At 43.5% G+C, this 15,786-nt stretch overlaps 1 protein-coding gene across 13 annotated transcripts in view; it reads left to right on the top strand.

Moving 5' to 3' along the window:
• Window positions 1-15,786, top strand: part of ARVCF (ARVCF delta catenin family member) — a 431,820-nt gene that overhangs the window by 84,141 nt on the left and 331,893 nt on the right. For 8 of the 13 annotated variants that reach the window (XM_074972913.1, XM_074972912.1, XM_074972909.1 and 5 more), the window contains one exon: window positions 11,095-11,153. The exons of the other annotated variants lie outside the window; for them this stretch is intronic. Coding sequence is in view for 1 of the 8 variants with exons in the window: in XM_074972919.1 (XP_074829020.1) it covers window positions 11,118-11,153 (36 nt within the window). In the remaining 7 variants the exon portion in view is untranslated. The remainder of the gene's footprint in view (window positions 1-11,094; window positions 11,154-15,786) is intronic. 13 annotated transcript variants of the gene reach the window in all.

The raw sequence follows: 15,786 nt of genomic DNA, 5'->3' as shown, positions 1-15,786 counted from the left end.
TAGTCTTCAAGTGATAGGTGGAGATAGTGCAGTATGGTTGGGGAGATATCTGGACGCATCCCTGCTGCAAAGAGATTGTGTAGCGTGAAATAGAAAATTAAATTGACTGTGAGGCAGTATTAAAAGTTGCTTCACAAAGTGTAAAAACTTTCCCTTAACTAGCCTGACTAATAGTGTTAACTTTATAGATAATAGGACAATTAGTTGGCTTTCTCTCTCATAAAATCTGTACATTTGAAAAGACATTGCTTATATTCAGCTACTGAAATATCTGGAAAAAATGTAATGTTTATGACCAAAGTGTAAACTTAAAATTAACATCTCAGGATTGCTTTATATTATTATGCTTATTTTATTTCCAGCCAACTAAAATTCCCACTCCATTCCCAATGGATACATTCTTTCCAAATTTCCCAGTTTTAGCTCAGGCTTTGCCTACATTTTCCTATGTACATTGGTAGTTGTTCTCTTTCAATATTTGCATAAAAACAAACTGCAGAGGCCTTGAGGGGACCATGCTAGAAGTCTCATGTTCCCAGGTGAGGGATTCTGTAGCCTTATATTGCTGGGATATTAAAATTGCACTTAAACTGTAATTTTCTGAGAACCCTACCTATAAATATCAATAATATTCTGTCTTAATTAATTTCGCTAGCAAGCCCTTCCTCTTTCCTGCTTCTTTCTGAATGACTCATTATCTCAGTTAGTGACATAGGAATGTGATGTCAGTGAAAGTTTATATCTTTTTTTAATTTGCTAAGGTTGAATGACTGGGTTTTATACTAGTCTGAAATTTCGTTAGTCTGTAGTTCAGCAGGGAATAGAATCAAACCCACATTTAAACTGTAAGGCTGTTAGAAGATGAGTTTGGATCTGGAATTTTGGTTCAGACCCCTCTCTAGTTATGCACTGTATAAGAACTTAATGGGTTCACTCCTGTTAATACATTGAACTGCTGGCATTTTCACTCCTCATTTAGCCAGTCTGATTCCTGCATGGCTTCAGTGAGAATTACTTGTATCTGGGGCGGGAAGGGCAAGAATAAGATCCAGAGCGACATCAGACAGTACTGCCCAGGCTAGATCCTACGAGCAGCTGAACACTCCTGCAAGGTGGTGATTGCTCTCAGTTCCCAGGGACTGCATGGTGCTAAGTAGCTTGCAGATTTGAGTCCCTGTGACCCGATGGCTACTCTGGCATGAGTGATATTTGCCAATGTAAAAGATTTAAAATAAAACCTGTAGCTTTAAAAAAAATACAGTCTCCTGTCACAAAGATTATAGTTCAGTAAAATAAAGTTGAGTAAAATACATGTTAGCTGTTTTCAGTTTGAGCATTAAATCAGTCTTGTTAACATGGCAACATTTAATTTAAGGAACCTGTCATTTTGTACCAGTGGTGGAATCTATCAAGTAATTTTTTCCCCCTTGAATACCCCTAATTTTCTTCAGCACATGATGGATTATTTTTCAATGCGAAGAGAATGCTTTTTCTTTAAATAAAAACTTGTGGAAATGAAGTTGTTTTTAAAGAATGAGGGAATGTACTTCTAACTGCTTTTTAAACTGTGCATAAGAGCTCTGGCCATATTATCTAGATTGACAGAATTCTGCCTATAGTGACCTGCTTTAAAAATTGGCTTGTGTGCCTGGCTGATGATTTCCAAACCTTGTTATGAGGTCACACTGTCAGTTGGCACAGAAGGTCTATTGTGGTACTTAAGTTGTGGCCTAAGTATTTATTATATTGTGTGACTTGGATGCATGACTGTACGATCATCCAGTAAGATACAGGGTTATTCATGAGACCCAGTTGCATAGTGCCTGTGCTGTTACCAAAGCCAGTGTTATGGGCCTTGCATTATGTGCTATGATTTTACCTCCAAAACAGTTTATTCAAATCTTAAAATATTGTCAGTACGTCTAGATGGAGAGTCTTTGTTTGGCCTTAAATTGACACCAAAGTTCAATTTTTCATGCGCATGGTATCGAAATCTGAGATGAGACTGAGGGATTGAGACTGTCCTATACCCAGAATGAAACTGCTGGTGGACATTTAAAAGAAAATCTGAATATCTGGCACAGATTACCTCACATCTTGATAACAGAGCCGAACCTTGATAATTCACACTAATAAGTAGGGCTCATTGAGGGTTAGTAAGTGAACTGACACTGTGAAATAATCAAGGAATTTGCATCACAAAATGTACTTCAATCTCTTTATTTTGACTAACATGGTTTAGTTTTAATTATTTATGATTCTTCTGGTATATTAGGATATTCCATAAATGTAATGAAGTCTTAGTAACACGAGACTTCTCTACAGCTGTGCTATTACATTTTTGCTGGGAAGTGGGGTGAGGCTGCCAGATTATTTGTGAGAATTATTGGGTTTTATATATTAAATGAGAACTACTGAGGTGCTACCGTAGTGTGGTCTATCTTTATTTTGTGTTAGTTCTATAGCCTAATCAATTCTTCTCTTGATTTGAATGAAATCACCATTAACATTAATGGAAGTTAAAGTATGTGTACACGTCAAAGGAAAAGTGAGAACTGAAGGGACAGGAAGACTGGATTCCTCGAGAACAGCAGTAGTCAGAGATAAAGGACTAAATTTTGCCTTTTGTTGCATGAGGTTCTGCCCTTCTGGGAATTGCATATGCACATCCAGAGGTAGATTGTTTCCTAAATGTGACGTTTCACTCCATATTCTTTACGAAAATATGCTTATGATGTGAATATGACATAACTGAGATATACTTTATGCAAGATAGCACATGTGAGGTATCATTGGAAAGGTTATGATTTACTGAATGTGATTATCCAATTTGTACACCTATATCATTGCTGTACCTGAAGTTAGGAATATTAACTATGTATCTGTATTTCAAATGTGTTACTTTGGGTGTCACCCCCAACCAGCAGGGCTAATGGGCCATTAGCCAGGAAGGGCTAATGGGCCATTAGCACAGACAGTGGACTGTGAAAGAGCTTAGTCTTTTTGTGGACTCTGGAGACAGCCTATGAACAATGGCTGCCACTGCCCTGCAGAGACATGCGTCCAAGTCACCTGGTACTGGATACCCCACCTCCCCTTTTGGAATGCCAGTGGTTTTCCACTAGAAGACAAAGGGTTCCCGCCTTACACAAGAGCTATATAAGGCAGGGGAGTGACATCATCATGGTTCTCCTCTGCCTCCCCACCCTAAGAACGAGGAGTACTTGTGGCACCTTAGAGACAAACAAGAAGTGGAAGATTGGACAAATGACCAGGGAAGAGTATAAAAATATTGTTTGGGCATGCAGGAGTGAAATCAGGAAGGCCAAATGACACCTGGAGTTGCAGCTAGCAAGAGATGTTAAGAGTAACAAGAAGAGTTTCTTCAGGTATGTTAGCAACAAGAAGAAAGTCAAGGAACGTGTGGGCCCCTTACTGAATGAGGGAGGCAACATAGTGACAGAGGATGTGGAAAATGCTAATGTACTCAATGCTTTTTTTGCCTCTGTCTTCACGAACAACATCAGCTCCCAGACTGCTGCACTGGGCAGCACAGCATGGGGAGGAGGTGACCAGCCCTTTGTGAAGAAAGAAGTGGTTCGGGACTATTTAGAAAAGCTGGACGAGCACAAGTCCATGGGGCCGGATGCTCTGCATCCAAGAGTGCTAAAGGAGTTGGCGGATGTGATTGCAGAGCCATTGGCCATTATCTTTGAAAACTCATGGTGATTGGGGGAGGTCCCGGACAACTGGAAAAAGGCTAATGTAGTGCCCATCTTTAAAAAAGGGAAGAGGAGGATCCTGGGAACTACAGGCCAGTCAGCCTCACCTCAGTCCCTGGAAAAATCATGGAGCAGGTCCTCAAGGAATCAATTCTGAAGCACTTAGAGGAGAGGAAAGTGATCAGGAACAGTCAGCATGGATTCACCAAGGGCAAATCATGCCTGACTAATCTAATTGCCTTCTATGACAAGATAACTGGCTCTGTGGATGAGGGGAAAGCAGTGGACGTGTTGTTCCTTGACTTTAGCAAAGCTTTTGACATGGTCTCCCACAGTATTCTTGCCGGCAAGTTAAAGAAGTATGGGCTGGATGAATGGACTATAAGGTGGATAGAAAGCTGGCTAGATCGTTGGGCTCAATGGGTAGTGATCAATGGCTCCATGTCTAGTTGGCAGGCGGAATCAAGCGGAGTGCCCCAGGGGTCGGTCCTGGGGCCGGTTTTGTTCAATATCTTCATAAATGATCTGGAGGATTGTGTGGATTGCACCCTCAGCAAGTTTGCAGATGACACTAAACTGGGAGGAGAGGTAGATACGCTGGAGGGTAGGGATAGGATAGGATACAGAGGGACCTAGACAAATTGGAGGATTGGGCCAAAAGAAATCTGATGAGGTTCAACAAGGACAAGTACAGAGTCCTGCACTTAGGACGGAAGAATCCCATGCACCACTACAGACTAGGGACCGAATGGCTCGGCAGCAGTTCTGCAGAAAAGGACCTAGGGGTTACAGCGGACGAGAAGCTGGATATGAGTCAACAGTGTGCCCTTGTTGCCAAGAAGGCCAATGGCATTTTGGGCTGTATAAGTAGGGGCATTGCCAGCAGATCGAGGGACGTGATCGTTCCCCTCTGTTTGACATTGGTGAGGCCTCATCTGGAGTACTGTGTCCAGTTTTGGGCCCCACACTACAAGAAGGATGTGGAAAAATTGGAGAGAGTCCAGCGGAGGGCAACAAAAATGATTAGGGGACTGGAACACATGACTTATGAGGAGAGGCTGAGGGAACTGGGATTGTTTAGTCTGCGGACGAGAAGAATGAGGGGGGATTTGATAGCTGCTTTCAACTACCTGAAAGGGGGTTCCAAAAAGGATGGAACTAGACTGTTCTCAGTGGTAGCAGATGACAGAACGAGGAGTAATGGTCTCAAGTTGCAGTGGGGGAGGTTTAGGTTGGATATTAGGAAAAACTTTTTCACTAGGAGGGTGGTGAAACACTGGAATGCGTTACCTAGGGAGGTGGTGGAATCTCCTTCCTTAGAAGTTTTTAAGGTCAGGCTTGACAAAGCCCTGTCTGGGATGATTTAGTTGGGGATTGGTCCTGCTTTGAGCAGGGGGTTGGACTAGATGACCTCCTGAGGTCCCTTCAAACCCTGATATTCTATGATTCTGTGAAATTTATTTGAGCACAAGCTTTCATGGGCTAAAGCCCACTTCATCAGATGCATGCAGTGGAAAATACAGTAGGAAGATATAGATAGATAGATATACAGAGAACATGAAAAAATGGAGGTTGCCATACCAACTCGAACGAGAGTAATCGATTAAGGTGGGCTATTATCAGCAGGAGAAAAAAAACTTTTGCAGTGGTAATCAGGATGGCCCATTTCAAACAGTTGACAAGAAGGTGTGAGTAACAATAGGGGGAAAATTAGCATGGGGAAATAGTTCTTAGTTTGTGTAATGACTCATTCACTCCCAGTCTTTATTCAAGCCTAATTTAATGTTGTCCAGTTAGCAAATTAATTCCAGTTCTGCAGTTTCTCGTTGGAGTCTGTTTTTGAAGTTTTTTTGTTGAATAATTGCTACTTTTAGGTTGGTAATTGAGTGTCCAGGGAGGTTGAAGTGTTCTCTGACTGGTTTTTGAATGTTATAATTCTTGATGTCTGATTTGTGTCCATTTATTCTTTTGCGTAGAGACTGTCCGGTTTGGCCAATGCACATGGCAGAGGGGCATTGCTGGCACATGATGACATATATCACATTGGTAGATGTGCAGGTGAACAAGCCTCTGATAGGACCTAATCACATCAGCCACACTATATGATGTCCCTTGAATAGATATGTGGACACAGTTGGCAACGGGCTTTGTTGCAAGGATAGGTTCCCGGGTTAGTGTTTTTGTTGAGTGGTTGCTGGTGAGTATTTGCTTCAGGTTGGGGGGCTGTCTGTAAGCGAGGACTGGCCTGTCTCCCAAGATCTGTGAGAGTGAGGGATCGTCCTTCAGGATAGCTTGTAGATCCTTGATGATGCGCTGGAGAAGTTTTAGTTGGGGGCTGAAGGTGACGGCTAGTGCATTCTGTTACTTTCTTTGTTGGGCCTGTCCTGTAGTAGGTGACTTCTGGGTACTCTTCTGGCTCTGTCAATCTGTTTCTTCACTTCAGCAGCTGGGTATTGTAGTTGTAAGAACGCTTGATAGAGATCTTGTAGGTGTTTATCTCTGTCTGAGGGGTTGGAGCAAATGCGGTTGTATCGTAGAGCTTGGCTGTAGACAGTGGATCGTGTGGTGTGGTCTGGATGAAAGCTGGAGGCATGTAGGTAAGTATAATGGTCAATAGGTTTCCAGTATAGGGTGGTGTTTATGTGACCATCGCTTAATAGCACTGTAGTGTCCAGGAAGTGGCTCTCTTGTGTCGACTGGTCCAGGCTGAGGTTGATGGTGGGATGGAAATTGTTGAAATCATGGTGGAATTCCTCAAGGGCTTCTTTTCCATGGGTCCAGATGATGAAGATGTCGTCAGTGTAGCGCAAGTAGAGTAGGGGTGTTAGGGGATGAGAGCTGAGGAAGCGTTGTTCTAAGTGAGCCAGAAAAATGTTGGCATACTCTGGGGCCACGCGGGTACCCATAGTAGTGCCACTGACTTGAAGGTATGTATTGTCCCCAAATGTGAAATAGTTGTAGGTGAGGACAAAGTCACAAAGTTCAGCCACCAGGTTTGCCGGGACATTACCGGGGATACTGTTCCTGACAGCTTGTAGTCCATCTTAGTGTGGAACGTTGACTTGGAAGCAAGAACTGAACTGAGGGGAGAAGGGTTGAACCCAAGCTGGAAGGGCTTTTAGCTTGTGAGTAATAATACCTAAGGTCTCAAGAGGGAGACCAGTGCAGCTGCCTTTCAAGACTTTCTGTAATCTGCCTGCAACTATATCTAGGGTGAGAAATACTATTTGTAACCAATTTCTTTAGTGAAACTAGCTTAGTTTGTATGTTTGGTTTCATTTGCTTAGTAATCTGCTTTGTTCTGTCTGTTATCTCTTATATTCACTTAAAATCCACCTTTGGTAGTTAATAAACTTATTTCTTGTTTATAATAAAACCCAGTTTATACAATTTTTAACTGGGGCGGGGGCAAGAAATGTACACATCTCTCTTCACATTGAGGAAGAGGGTGGATTCTTATGAGCTTGCGCTGTGCAGATTTTTCTATACAGCACAAGACAGTATTATTTTGGGTTTATCTCCCAAAAAGGGGTGTACATGTGAGTGCTGGGGGAGTCCTTTCACACAGAGCTGACTTCAGTCTGTGTTTGAAGTGGGGTGTGGCCCTACCTTTGTGTGCGTGTGTGTGTGTGTGTGCTGCAAGAGGCCGGATAGCTTAATTCAGCAAAGCAGAGAGAGGGAACCCAGGCTGAAATCCCAGTACATCATGTGGCATCCAAGAAGGGGGGTCCAACCCATCACACTAAAAGTTCCTTTTTATTGATTGCATCAAGATGAGAGTAACGTAGCTTTAAGCACATGACTCCCCCAAACTTCGTAATGATTCTTGGCCCAATTCTGCCCTCAGTTACACTGGAACAGTTCCTTTTGAGAACTGTGCCTGTGTAACGGAGGACTGAGGTGGGCAGTAGCTCTAGTGAGTGCTGCCTTTAAGGTAATTTTAGGCAGGGGACTGCAAATAGCTTTCTAATTGAGTAACTAGAATTCAGTAAAATAAGGAGTGAAGACTACAGAAGAACCATGAGGGTGCACACCTTGTTGAAAATTGGATGTGGAGCCTTCTATTGGAATAAAGTCAACACTTTAGTCATTAAAAAACAAAACAACAACTTCCCCTTACACCTATATGTATCACCTGTATCTTGGGCTGAGCTCGTGGAGTCAAGGCAGTGTCATACACACACAGTGATGTAGAGGCAATGACAAGGAGACTTACAAATGTAGATGTGGAAGGTAAGGACAGATCAGTTAAGTGGGCCAAATTCATCACTGACGTAAGTAGGAGGTAGAATTCATCACAGGTGTAAGACATGAATTTAATAGATTTAAATCAAGGACAAATTTGCCTCAGTGGTGGTAAATAAGAGGCCTGAGTTAAGGACAGATACAATAGGCAATGGTTGAAGGATGGGGGTTCGGTAGCTGGAGGCATACTAATATGAAGAAAATTAGATTGAAGCCAAAAGCTTACTTGATTAAGGCAGGCAGAGAGGGTGAAGTAGAGGTAGTCATTAAGGGTTTTAAGAGATGTGCAGTTAAATATCAAAAATGAACTTAATGTTTTGAATTTCATTTGCTACTAATTTAGCACATAATGTTGCACATGTGACTGAACAGCTGCTCATTTTTAAAGTCATTGTAAGGGGAGCTGGTAGCAACCCCCATATTTAAGGTTGCCTGATGTTTTCCATTAAAATTTTTGTGGCATTTTAAAAAGAAATGCTAATACCTCTGTTGTTTTCAGCAGGTCTTTGAAATGCAGCAGGAAGCATGCTCTGGGGCTAGAGATATACCTTGAAATTCTGCTCAGGTTTTGCTAGTTATAAACTACAGTTATGAGCTGGGTAAAACCTTATTATGGGATCAAGATAGGTGTGGACACACCCTTTAGTTAAAATAACTGTAAGCATAACCCCCATCTAAGACAAAAGGAATGTGAACAGTGGTGTGCAGGGTGTGAATACAGGGGTGCATTCAGTCACAGTGTAGAAGGCAGAACAAAGAGAAACTGACAACAGATGAGAGAGGGATAGGCAAGGAATAGCTGAAAGCATGGTGGCTGAACCTGGAAGAAACCTGGGGAGAGATTTTTGGGTCAGGGATACAGGCCGAAAAGAGTGCTTTCAGGGTTGTGAACAAAAGATGATGTTTCCTGCTGATGATTCTTTCTATGTTCAGACACTGGACTTTGTACATTCTTTGTAAATAAACAACACTGCATCAAAGAAAATACCAGTGTCCATCAATTTCTGCTTCCAACTGGAACATTCCCAGGGCTCTGAACTTTGACTAATCACTCATGTCGAAAGAGGAACGTTAATCACAATTTCCTCCATCTCTGTAGGGTTGCCAAGCCTCCCGGTTTCGCTGAGAGTCTCCCAGAATCAGGCTCTATCTCCCGGAGGCTACTGAAGCCAAACTGGGAGATTTTAGGTGCTAAAAGTCTGGTGGCACAGAGGGGCTAAGGCAGGCTCCCTGCCTGCCATGGTCCCACGCCACTCCCGGAAGTGGCCGGCAAAACCCTGCAGCCCCAGGGGTGGGGGGCAGGGGGTCTCCACGCACTGACCTTGTGCCGACTCCGCAATTCCCGTTGGCCGGGAACTGTGGCCAATGGGAGCTGTGGGGCTGGTGCTTGCAGGAGTTGACAGTGTGTGGAGCCTCCTGACCGCCCCCCTAGGGGCCGCAGGAATGTGCTGACCCGCTTCTGGGAGTGGTGCGGAGCCAGGGCAGGCAGGGAGCCTGCGTTAGCCCTGCTGCGCCGCTGCCCGGGAGCCGCCCAAGGTAAGCACCTCCTGGCCGGAGCCTGCACCCCAACCCCCTGCCCCAGCCCTGAGCTCCCTCCCGCACCCAAACTCCCTCCCAGAGTCTGCACCCCCTCCTGCACCCCTACCCCATCCCAGAGCCCCCTCTTGAGCCCAAACTCCCTCACAGAGCCTGCACCCCTCCCACACCCCAATCCCCTGCCCCAGCCCTGAGCCCCCTCCAGAGCTTGCATGCCAGACCCCCTCCTGCACTCCAAACCCCTCGGCCCCAGCCCAGAGCCCACACCCTCTCCCACACTCTAACCCCCTGCTCCAGCCTGGCGAAAGTGAGTGAGAAAGGGGACTAGTGAGTGACGGGGGTGGGGGTGGGGGGTGGAGTGCACAGGGCAGGGCCTTGGAGAAGGGGCAGGGTCTCGGGGCAGGGGCGGGGAAGGGAACAGGGCAAGGGTGTTTGGGTTTGTGTGATTAGGCAGTTGGCAACCCTATCTCTCAATTGCAATTTAGCAGTACTCCACAATAACTGAAGACAAACATTCTTAAGAGCCAGGTCACCACAGTAGCACACACCGCACTGGGAATGTCTGGGAACTGTTGGGATAGCTGGCCTTGACCATACCCATGGACCCACAGCAGCCTATCTGAAAGCATGATCTGGGGCAGGAGGAGGGGGAGGAAAGAGAACTGGGAAGGACTGTGCTTCCCTCAGCCAGCCTTAGGACCCACCATATGGTGCCAGCAGCCCATCCACACCTCCAGAATAACTTTCTCCTGCTGTCCGCTACAGTAGTTAGTCTTGTAACTCAAGCTGTGTTGTGATATTGAAGGTACGGGGTTCAGACTGCACTGATGATTCACGATAGGGGTGTGGTTGCATTGTTTTAACCTTTTTTTTCACCTTTTTTTCCTTTAAAAATTAAAACCCCTAGGAAATTACACATCAATGACTTTTCTTTTAATATAGATTTAGGTTGCAAAGTCATTAACTTGAAAGTTAGGAAATGCACAGGCAGCTGTAAATGTCTGGCAACCTTAATTCTGTCTCCTTGTGCATATGATAATATTTAATTACATTACAGTATTTAATAGATTCTAAGGCCAGAAGGGACTAATGTCGTCACATGCTATTTTCACCTTTGACTGCTGCTTCATTCATTGTAGACACACAATGGGTAAATTAGAATTAGGAGTAAATGAGTCACAGTAGTTTTGGCATTTCCTAACTTTATAGTGCTTGACTTTGCAATGCAAATAACTTTATCTTAACTATTTTTGTATGTAATCAAATATATAATTTTAGAAAACTCTCGTATTAATTTAAGATTTTTATGAACACATGCTTGGTAACTGTAGAGATTGCAATCAGATACAGAAAAATTAAGTTCACTGATGTTTAATACTCCAATAATTATTTTCATTACCAAGAGAGCAATATGTTTTAATTTTTTTAATTTGGAATTTTACGCTATCATAATTTATGCCAATTTCTTTCCTAAATCCTTCCTGGATTAGAGAGTTTACGGTCATTCAAAAGTAATTTTATATTATGAATTTACTTTGAATAATGAGTCTTCTATTAGATATATTGTTACCCTACAGTGTATGTTTTGCAGACAAACGATTCAGATTAGTTTAAATGAGACATCAGAGGATGAAGATGACAAAGGGAAAGGTAAGGAGAAATACTGTTCTTAAAAGTTAATGTGAGTGTTTAAAAGAAAGGTATGTTTTTTAAAAGGGTATAATCTAGCAGAATAAAAGCGGAATCGTGAACAATAAAGTAGGATTTTCAAATATGAGGCGTGCAATTGTGCATTCAAAAATATTGTATAAGTGTATATAGCCATAGTACTACAATTGCATTTGCAACTCAGATAAAGTGTTTATGCAAATACATACATAACTGGCCATTTATTTATGAATTTACCTGATGTGCTCATGAGCATAATAATGATTATTGCAAATAAGGCACACACAGTACTCCTGGGGGAATTCTGCACCACTGCGCATGCGCAGAATTCATGTCCCCTGCAGATTTCTTTGCTTCCCCGCAGAAAAATGACTTTCTGACAGGGAAGCAAAGGGAAGCTGCAAGATCAGTCACAGACCACTCCCTAGCAGCGCAGGTACATTGTTTCAGGCACCCAGAACAGCTGGTGGAGAGGTAAATCACCGTGGGGTTGGGACATCCCAGCCAATGGCTCCTACCCTGAGCCAGATTAGCTGCTAGTCCTGGCTCAGCTGGAGGCAGAAGAGGACAGGACTTCCTCTTCCCCTGCAAGGAGTAGCTGGGACTGTGTGGGACTCCCCCAGAAACCTCCCCCAGCTGCAGGAAGCTCAGCATCCTCCCCTGTTTCCTGCCCCTATCACTCTTCAGCTGCGGGGGGAAGGGGTCACTGTATGAGGAGGTTTCCCCATCCACCCAACCCCCATGCATCCAGACCTTCCATACCCAGACACCCCTGTCAAGATTCACCCTGTACACCCAGAACCCCCCCAGCCCTCCATACCTAAACCCCACCCCACTGAACCTCAACCCCTGCATCTGGAGACCCCCTGCACCCAGACTCTCTGCCTTTGGACCCCCACCCCTGCACCCTAGACCGCACCCTAGACCACACCCACTGAGCTCCCTGCACTCAAACCCCCACCCTGATGAGCCCACCCCCCTGCATCACTCTGAGCCCCCACATCCAGACACCCATGCCACTGACCCTCAACTAGCTGCACCCAGACCCCCACCAAGCCCCACTCCCTCAGCACCCAGAGTCCCTCACTAAGACCCCCAGACCCAGATCTCTCCTCTGAGCTCCAACCACCTTCACCTGGAAGCACCTGCAGAGTCCCATTGCCCCTACACCTGGAAACCCACCCCCCAACAAGCCTCTGTGCATCCAGATCCCCCACACCTAGACCCCCCTACTGAGCTGCCTGCACCCAGATTGTCCCACACAGAACCCTCTAACCCCACACCTGGATCCCCCCACACTGCGCCCCTTCACACTTGGATCCTGTCTGGTTGAGCCTGCCTGTCCCACGCCTGGTGCACCTTGTGCAGAGGGGCAGGGCCCCAGGGTGTTTTTGGGGCAGGCCCAGGCCTTGTGCTGTGTCAGGGTCAGGTGCCTCACCACTGAGTCTGCATCCTGGAGGTGGGGAGGCTGCTGGGTGATCTCCCACCTTTGTGTAGCCAGTGGCCTGTGCTCCCCACGGCCATGCTGGAGCCTCCACATTTATTTATTGACAAATAAAACTTGCAGAATTTTAAAATATTGCAAGCAGAATTTTTAATTTTTTGGTGCAGAATGCCCTCAGGAGTAACACAGTTGCATATATTATGCAGGCACAATTAAAAAAAAAAAGTTAGGTCCATAAATTGCAAGGACTGAGTTGACTGGTTAGTGGATTATATTGGAATAACTAATTTTGTACATACTTATCTTTTGATTATATAGTCAAAAAGCTACTTCTGGTCACAAACAACCAAATACAGAAAGTATTTTTTAAACTTTTATATATGAGGTTATGGAACAGTGGTGGGCAACCTGCGGCCCATCAGGGTAAACTGATTGCGGGCCACGAGACATTTTGCTGACGTTGATCATCCGCAGGCACGGTTCACTGTTACCGACGAATGGGAGCTGTGGGAAGCGGCGGCCACCATGGCCTTGCCTCCCGCCGCTTCCCACAGCTCCCATTGGCTGGGAATGGTGAACCGCAGCCAATGGGAGCTGCAGGGGGCTGTGCCTGCTGATGGTCCATGTCAGCAATATGTCTCATGGCCCGCAATGTAATCCTTGGTCTACTATTACTGGACCATGTCCAGACTGAGACTGCCTGTGTAATCCCATATGCTGCACTGCCACGTGTCGTACATGTTTAGATTGTCTAATTAAATGATTCTGCTTGTTATCTCAGGGTGCAAATTTAAATTCTTAGTCTAATCATAATTTATGTATCATATTTAAGATGTGAGGCTACAAAAAAAGAACTTAGTGTTCTTTTGTCTTAGTAGAGTTTTAGGTTTCTCAAAGTTTCACAAACCAGGGAATAGGAAAAAGTGCGATTTTTCTTTGCCCCGTTCAGGAGAGGGATGTGTTAAATAGCATTACTAAGGCTGAAGCTAAAAGGCTAATACAGTTGCGCTCACTTGAAGGAAACTGCTCCCATTTGCTAAACAGTAGTATTCTGATAAAGTATGAAGGGAGAGACAGTATTTGCTATCTTTTTGTGGAATTTAATTCAAAATTATTAAATTCCATTTGGCATTTTTGAGGCCCTTTGGGGCAGAATGCCAGTGTGCTTGAGGCTGAAAGCATCTTGGTTTGGCTAAGTGACCCGTATTTTTCTTAGCTGGGCAGAATTATTAATTATGTGCAGCCAGGCATAAGTATGCTACTGGAAATTCCAACTGAAATCTTTCAGCTGATTTCAGTGGACAACTAGGTTTTGGGACCATGCAATGGATTTACTGGGCTACTGATTGTCTGATTGGAAACCAGCAGAGATTAGTGGCAATGAGCAGAAGCCAGATGAAGAGTCCTAAAGAATTTCCAGGAGGGTTTTAGTCATGTGGTAGACAAGTCTCTTCCGTTCCCTTACAGAGGAAGCAACTAACCGCTAGGACTGGAGCTACCATAAGCGCACCCAGTGTTGGGGCAGTTGTGTGCCATTATTCCACCAGTAGTACCGCTGCCATAGGATTATTACCCACTGGAACCAGCATTTAAACCATGCAAAAAAATGATAGCTGCTTGCACTGGATAAGTGGGGAGGAAGATAGCTCGGTAGTACGCATTATGTATGATTAGTTAAGAGGCCCAGATATGCACTAGGGAGTAAGGTGATTGGGTGGGAGTGGTTTTGTTGGAGAGGAGGGAATGGTTTATGACTATATACCATCCTGAGAATTTTATTGAAATTTGACTTGTTTTGTAGATCTCATCAAGGCTTGAAAGCTAAGCTAAAACTGAAAATTGCATGTATTTTCACCTACAGTATATAAAGTAGTATAAGAAATTCTAGTTTGTTAGTCAATACAAAGTGTAATAAAAGGCAATTTATACAGATACAAGGAGGGACTGTATCATAAGTAATAGCATCAAGACAGCATAGTTAGGGTTGAAGTTTCAGTCTTACCATTGAGGGAGAGGTTGGTCCAATGAAAGATATTACCTCTCCCATCTTGTCTCTCATTGTATTACCTGACTTTTGAGGCCTTGATTCAACAAAGCATGTGTCTAACTTTAAGCACAAGCATTAGTCCCTGCAACTTGAATGGGATTTAAGCACACACTTAAGTGCTTTGCTGGATCTGGGCCAGAGTACTTCATTTCTCAATCTAAAAGTGAATTTAGCACTTTGACATTACTCACACATATATAATTACAGCAAAAGATACTCTGAAGGTACATGGAAAAAGAAACAAGTTGTTTTTGTTTCCAAAGCAAGAATACAGGCGGCTGCTGTTCAATTTAGCTAGGATAGATGCTAGGGGCTGAAACATCATTAATTTCTTTATAAATTAAACTTGAGAGTAGATAATATGGAAACAAAACAGCTATGTTTTTGCTAAAACATTTTATATGTCTTTATGGTTAAAAAGAGCTACAAGATTTTTGAACAAATATTTTATTTTATAATATAAAGAAGGCTATAAATACTTATAAATAAGCAAAACTTTTTGACATACTGGGTCAAATCTCTTCTGTTGTATCCATGCAGTTCCATGTTGCACTTCTGAACAGAAATACACCCACTGAAAAAAGAATTATCTTAAAGTTAGTGCAACATAAATTTTACTTTTTAAAATCAAATGTAGATAACTTGTTTGATACCAAATATTGTTACTGAGAGTTGTAACATGCACCACACTCCTCTTCCAAAGGCACTCAGAGATTCTCGCTAAATCAAAATTCTGCAAGCTGTCATTCTTTGCTGTACCATACTCTAGCTATAAATAATTACATGTTTGATGTGCACCATGAATAGGAAGAGAACAAAATAGTACTGGTAGAACAAAAATGTTTAGTATGTTTACATTTTGGCTTGATGGCTGACAGCCAACATAAATTGGAATTGTTAAACAATGCTCAGAAAGAACAATTCATATCAATGCTGTAGAGACACTACTTAGTTTTTGATTTGTACTGAAGGAGCAAGTGTCTACTTGTAAAAGTGTGATAAGGTGCTGCAAACTACTGCATAATAACTTTTTTACTTATCTACATCTTCTGATCCTGGAAAAATAAATCAACCACCTCTAAGCTAAAAGTACATGGAACAATGAAAGAGAAAAATTTAATACT

This window comes from Natator depressus, chromosome 15 (genome assembly GCF_965152275.1).
Source record: "Natator depressus isolate rNatDep1 chromosome 15, rNatDep2.hap1, whole genome shotgun sequence".
Classification (NCBI taxonomy): domain Eukaryota; kingdom Metazoa; phylum Chordata; order Testudines; family Cheloniidae; genus Natator; species Natator depressus.
Note: the sequence above shows the minus strand (reverse complement) of the source record. Positions and strands in the feature narration are given on the sequence as shown.